The sequence below is a fragment of the Electrona antarctica genome (genome assembly GCF_951216825.1).
Source record: "Electrona antarctica genome assembly, chromosome: 19".
Classification (NCBI taxonomy): domain Eukaryota; kingdom Metazoa; phylum Chordata; class Actinopteri; order Myctophiformes; family Myctophidae; genus Electrona; species Electrona antarctica.
In genome coordinates, this window is record NC_136800.1 from 36,609,423 (window position 1) to 36,616,368 (window position 6,946).

Genomic DNA, 6,946 nt, shown 5'->3' on the forward strand with positions numbered 1-6,946 from the left:
TACATTACCAATAGTCTTGATTATGGAAGGAGAAAAGGGTAACACTTTCTATAAAGCCCACATCCATATAATGATTTATAAACATACTAATGCATTATAAAATGCTGTATAATGTGTGATTATGGGATTATTGTTATAAAGCATTTTGAGTATAACTATAATTATGCCGTGTTATAAGATTATAATACATTTAAATTATGATTATAATGCATTATACACACACGGTTTCATAGAAAGTGTTACCCAAGAGGACATATATAGACTTATTCTTTCTATGCAGGGAAGTGGATGTGGCTGGATGAGACACCTATGGACTACGTGAACTGGGCTCGATATATGCCAGATCATGACCATTATGGAGAGATTCGTTCTGATGATAGCATGTGGAGGAGTATGGATGGAAAGTTCGACAGGGCCTATATCTGTGAAGCCCCCAAAGGTAAGACCAGCAAACCACTATTTCTTTGCTGCAGCAAAATACTGTGACTGGATTCATTATCAGTGTTTGTTATCCAATTCATATTTTCCATTCTCCTCTACCAGAGATGCCGGACCAGTTGACGACAGTTGGTAAGATTAATTTATGGATTCACAGTGGAATCTTTATAGTTTAATTCCTGATAATTTGTTTTACAGATTATTTGACTAATTATGCATTGCTTATTTTGGTCCTTTGAATGTGCAGCTGCTCATAAACAAGAGGGAACTCACCAACGCCATCATATCCACTCAGCTTTGGTAGTGGTGCTGGTATTAACGGTGCTCTCAGTCCTAGCGGTCACTGCTTTCCTCCTCTATAAGAAGTCTGGCCGTCCCTTGCCTACCTTTGACAATCCACTCTACTTCAACCGTGAGCGCTCCCAGCCTGACGTGATAGACACCAGCCATCTGGTAGGAAATGCAGAGGTGGAGAACACAGAGCCTATTATAACTTTGTGATTAGCAAACAAGTCGTGGTGTACAGCTAATCGCTTTTTGTATGTGGATTGTGGAAGTAATTAAACTGTGGCAGGTGACATTTTACTCAGGGAAAGGGACATTTCACCATGTTTGATGCTTTATTGACATAATTTCACCTGCAATATAAAGATAAACATAATTTTATACTTATATTAACTGAATATTTTTGTATGCTGTTACATAGATGCATTGTTTTTAAAAACAATTAATTTGTAAAGATGTTTGACACTGGTTAATGAAGAATGAACCTTGTACTATGTACCTTGTAACATGAAAGTTATATTATATAAAACCTGCATGTACATAAATGTTAATGATCGTCTTGTTAACTCATAAACTCACAGAAATAAAATTCTGAATGTCTCAGAAACGTATTAAAGCGAATTCAAATAAATCTAGGCATACGAGTACATACAGTACACGGGGATGCAGGCATCCAGAGATGTTGAGAGTGTAATATCCTTAATTGTAATAAATATCACAATAGATATACAACAGACTTGGCATATATTGTTTTAAATTACTTCATTTGACATAATCCCATTCCATTTATTCATTCAATATTTATTTATTTTGTAAATACAAAGCTTATGAAATCAGCCAGTACCATGTCTTCCCAATGCAATCAGAAGCAGTACTGCCCCTGCGTCATGGGGGTTGACTGGCCAAAGGCTGACTAAATTTCAGCTATTTAAGCCTGATAACTGATTTAAGCGGTTGTTTCACCCCGCAGTACCGCTCCTGGCTCCAACATCTTTACTTTCCACTCCAAATTCTATCATCTGTAGCTCTTTGCTTTTTGGATATGATACATGCGAAAAGGGTTTTTTCCACTGCTCTTGGAAGGCTCGATCCTGACACAGAACCTCTTCTCGGAGCTAATAGCGGATGGTGAGGTTCCAAACGGTTTACCCACCTATTATTCTGAACTTGTGCAGCCAATGCAGGCTATAGTTGGAGAGTCCAGCTTAGTAGCTATGATCTTATTCAGAGGCAGTAAGGATGTCTTATATTTTGTAGTGTAATACATCTGGTAAATTACAATTGAATTAGATGCTGGGTAGCCCTGCCTTTTGCTGTTTGTTATTGTTAAGTAAAAGTGGTCAACGGGTGCTCGAACAAAAAAGAACAGACTGCAAAAGGAAGAAAAAGTCTGCACAACTTTTTGAAAGCTCCCCAAAAACTTTATTTACCAAGGCAGGGTAAAAATCACAACGTTTCGGCCTCTGTGGCCTTTGTCAGGTATATTGAATAGCAACGCATAGTACAGGTATATATAGAGGTATACGTGGTGATAGATTATAAAATGATAATAATAAGAAAAATACTTTAATAGTTACCTAATAGTTATAAAGGACTGTATGAGAAACATGAGACCAAAAATAGCCAAAGTTAAACCCAAATGTAGTGCTGTCTTTACCTTTAAAATTAGTGAATTGCCCTTTAAATCCTGAAGTTACCAAGAGAGCTTTTTGAACCATAGGGAAACCCCCAATAAATAGCTCTGAGTGGTTCAGCTGGCGTGGACCCACGTGGAGTCGATCTCATAGATGGCTCCTCGATCCGGAAGGGCATGAAGGCTGTTGCGTTGCTATGGCAACCTGATGATATATGAAACCCTTTCCTTACTGACTTCTTACTTCTGTGAACTCTGACAGATATAAGTGTTTTCTGACTCCCACTAGCCACAAGGTCACACTAGCTGATACAGGGGCATCTGCGTGCACACTGAATTAAAAACACTGTGCCACAGTATTGAAAGTTAACTGGCTGGGGGGAGACATTATGGAGACTGTATATCTGAATATGGCGTCAAAAATATATCATCAATGGTAATATAGGGCCGAGAAATGGACAACAAAATAGAACAATGTGACATGACATATGGGATGAGATGAAAACATATTTTGGTCATTTCTAGTTGAAAATATTTCAAACCTCGGTGGCCAGATAAAAAACACCAGACATGAACGCGCAGTGCAGAATAGACGACCCAGCACCTCATCATGTTGCGGCCTTTTCCAGCACAGTGCAATTATCTGGCGCTCAAAACAATTTAAAACACCAGGGATTAAATGCTTTGGTAGACCCTAATGGCCTTACTGCAGCTATACAATGAATACGCTGACTTCAGGTTGTATTGAGTAATCAGCACACCCTGTTACGCAGTTATTTTTGAAGAACTGACTTGCTCCCACTGCCTTATCCTTCAGATATGTCTCTGCCAAAACCAAAGAACTAAAGAGGTAGTGAAACAAGAAGATATACTCTAGAAATTAAAGCTGTGATTGTCAGTTAACACACAGGATGTGACTGTCGTCTTTCATGGCTATATCCAGAATGGACAAGACATGTTCTCAGAATCTCTGTGCACAGTAACCTGATTAAAAACACCACATGTTCAGACTACAGAATTTCATCCTTGCTATGTAAGGTTATAAGTATAATTGTAATCCGTTCTGGTATTTCATTGTTTTACGGGCAAGGTCCCACTTCGAACATTCGGCAAAAATAGACAATACAAGCTGTGATCTACAAGCTGTGAGCTATAGACTATTTTGCCAAAAAGATTTGTATTGTTGTAAAGGGGAAAAAAGGAGTGGGCCAAGTACAGAGTAGCCTGCCTACCTCCAAAAATCTATGTTGTACATAGCAACAACTACCCCCAAAGAGGTTCCATGCTTGAAAGGTAATGTTACAAAAAGGGGTTCCTGGTCTAAATGGGTTAAGATACAATTTACTATTTTACAATTTACAATTTAGGCATTTAGCAGACGCTCTTAATCCAGAGTGATTTACAATAAGCAAGAACAAAAAGCATGGCAATACATCATATACATAAAAAGTAGTTCATGAAACATGCGTAAGCTAAGAACATAACAGTGGAATATATCTATATAATGAAACTATATGAATAAACTATACATATATAATATACTATACTATACATATACTATAAAGTGCTATGACTACATAAAAAGCAATTCTGGTGCTGTCTAAGTAACATGCTCTAAGTCTGTATAAAATGCTATCTAAGTCTACATGAAGTGCTATCTAAGGGGCTAGGGCAAGTGCTACGGGACATGATGGAGTCTACATGAAGTGCTATCTAAGGGGCTAGGGCAAGTGCTACGGGACATGATGGAGTCTGAAAAGGTGGATTTTCAGACTATGGAACTAATGGAAGATAGGGAGTGAGGTTGCAGTTCTGATTGTAATGGGAAGTGCAGTTTTGGTGTCAGAAGGGAGAAGAGTTTGGGACGTGTGGAGTGTTGTCCCGGCGTTTTTACTACCAGCTTCCCTGCGTTGGCTGATCTGAGTGCGTGGGAGGGTTTGTAGTTCGATCATACTTGCAAGATATGGGGGAGCCATACCTTTGGTTGCTTTGAATGCCAGCATCAGAGTTTTGTATTCTGTGCGGGCAGCGACCAGGAGCCAATGGAGGGAGCGAAGAAGGGGGGAGACGTGTGAGAATTTTGGCTGGTTGAAGACCAGGTGAGCTGCAGCATTTTGGATCAGTTGGAGAGGCTTAAGTGCACATGCCGGTAGGCCGGTAAGGAGGGAGTTACAATAGTCTTGAGTTTTGATAAGACTGTTGTCTGGATTAGGAGCTGGGCTGACTTTATTTTCCTCATATTCCTTCTTATAGGCTACTCACTCTAGTCTAACGGCTATATCTTGTGCCACCCTTTACCCCTTATCCCTAAACTTTAAACATTTTAAAATGGTTAATAATTAAATAGTTCTTAACCTGTCAGGTTCTCTAGGTAGAACTTCAGTGGATATAAGCGCTTTTTGAAATGACACCCAAGGGATGTTGGGGCATCCATATACAATTCAACTTTTAACCACTTAACGCAAAGCATTGTGAGCTTGCTGATCTGCTATTTTATGCGAACGTTTTCCCTTAGAACATGGATCCTGGGGTTTAAGTTGTCTGTTGTCTGGCACTCTGAAATTGATGAAGTGTATTGAAAGAAATGTGGATTTCCTGAGAAAGGTTCTTTACCAGATAATAGTAGCATGCAGTAGTAATGATCTTTATATCACATCTTTCAAAGCAGGGTTATTTCTCACATTGCTTTTACAAGAATATATTTGTGTGGATTGGAGTGGCATGCCTAACAGAATTGAATTTGGACAGGAATATAAAACAGCAAACATAGGATTAGATTTGCTGAATGAAATAATAATGTTTGCACAACTCTTGCACAAGAGTTGCACATTGCACACCTCTTGTCCCTTCTGAGATTCTACATTTCTTTGGAAGTATTGTATAGTGTTAGACAAGACAGCATATTCAGCATTGTCTTGCCGTTCTGAACACCAAGATTGTACAATACCTCCCCCAGTCGAGTAGTCATTGAGAGAACACATTTCAAAAGGAAAACCCAAATCAGTGATTCATATGTGGTGCTAAACAAACATCTGATTCATAAAGATTAGTCATTGTACCCGGTACAATGGAGGATAGTTGATGCGGTTATCTGACAATTGTCACACCAGGCAAATTTATAACCGCACCTATAGTGGCCTCAACACTGTTCATAATTATTATGCATAATTCAAATTGCACCGTCTTAACAATTCTTAGCTACAAGCTATTCTTAAAACAATAAAAACAACCCTGAATGCAAATGACTGAGAATCTCAGAATGACGTTTGGAAAGTAAGGCTGTGAATGTCTGTAGTAAAAAAGGAGAACAACCAACATCCGTCTAGTACTGTTTGCAGACGGATAGGGGTTTCGGTATTCTGTAAGAGCTATGTTCCAGTAGATCCTATGTGCATACACATAATTCCATGTATCCATGTGCATGACTAATGAGAGCTTTGACATCTTTCACTTTCTGTAAGGCTTACAAATTGCTAACTGACTAATCAAGTCTAAAGGTAAATTTTATGCTTTTGTGTCAAGAATCAGACAATGCTAACAACAGCAATAAAATATACAATAATAGATAATACTGGATAGGACACAAATTGCTCAGCAAATCGTTGTGGAGCAAATCGTTGTGGAGAGATGCTGCAAAATGTTTGGGTAATTAATTTAAGATAGAATAGATCATGGCCATGAATACACATAATAACAGTAGCCACTTGTGTAGGCTCAGGTTGCATATCAACTTTTGAGTTATGGAGAAATGAGTGTGTTTGAAAAGTGTTCCTTGTTTCCCAGAAGAAAGACAATTTGTGATTGAATTATGCAACACTTGTGACGACATAATGTGACGTGAATTTGTCACTGCTATTAAAGTTCCCTCTTTTGACCCCGGCCTGCTCACATCCTACAAGTCCTCTGCTGTCAATGCATGGGCGATGCCGTTTCATGACAGACCTATGAGAACAATGTTAATTATGAGGGGAACTGTTGCAGCTGTGGTGATCTTTATCCAAGCTTTCCAGTGTTTGGCTTCAGATGGTACAGTATACTATTGACCTTTTTGTGTGATATGTATAATTTACTAATACTATAATTAAACATGTATTATTGTTTAGGACTGTAATTAAAATGTAGTTGTATATCAATCATTCTAAGAGCCTTCATCCCTTGACAAGGTGAAGATGTATAGTATTAAATGTATATGTCATCTCCCTACTAATTCCTTGAACCACTCTTTCCCCACAGATTCGGCATTTAACCTTAAAACCAAGTTGGGTTTGTGTTTGACTCCGAGCCGTTATTTCCCAGAAGTGTGCTATGACGTGCGCTGGACAACCAACAACCGCCTCCTTGTACCTCGCATGGATAAGTGTCTGGGAGCCCAGGGGAAGACTTTGGGCAGTGGAGTGAGCCTTTATGATTGTGATGAAAATAGTGACCTCCAGAAGTGGGAGTGCAAGAATCAAACTCTACTCGTCCTCCAACACCAAGATCTTTACATAAACGTGACGAGAGATGGATCAGGGGTTCTCACCAAAGTAACTGGTCCCAATAGCCACTTCATAATAAGCAACGGACTGCAGGGTCCTTGCTCAAGAACAT

At 39.0% G+C, this 6,946-nt stretch overlaps 1 protein-coding gene across 1 annotated transcript in view; it reads left to right on the top strand.

The window, feature by feature from the left end:
* The window catches only part of LOC306943329 (macrophage mannose receptor 1-like), a 49,681-nt gene extending 48,407 nt beyond the window's left edge, over nucleotides 1–1,274 (top strand). Inside the window, exons 29-31 of the mRNA XM_079529586.1 lie at nucleotides 281–439; nucleotides 544–570; nucleotides 686–1,274. Of these exons, the coding sequence (XP_079385712.1) occupies nucleotides 281–439; nucleotides 544–570; nucleotides 686–939 (440 nt within the window). The 3' untranslated portion in view covers nucleotides 940–1,274. The remainder of the gene's footprint in view (nucleotides 1–280; nucleotides 440–543; nucleotides 571–685) is intronic.
* Nucleotides 1,275–6,946: the final 5,672 nt, after the last annotated feature.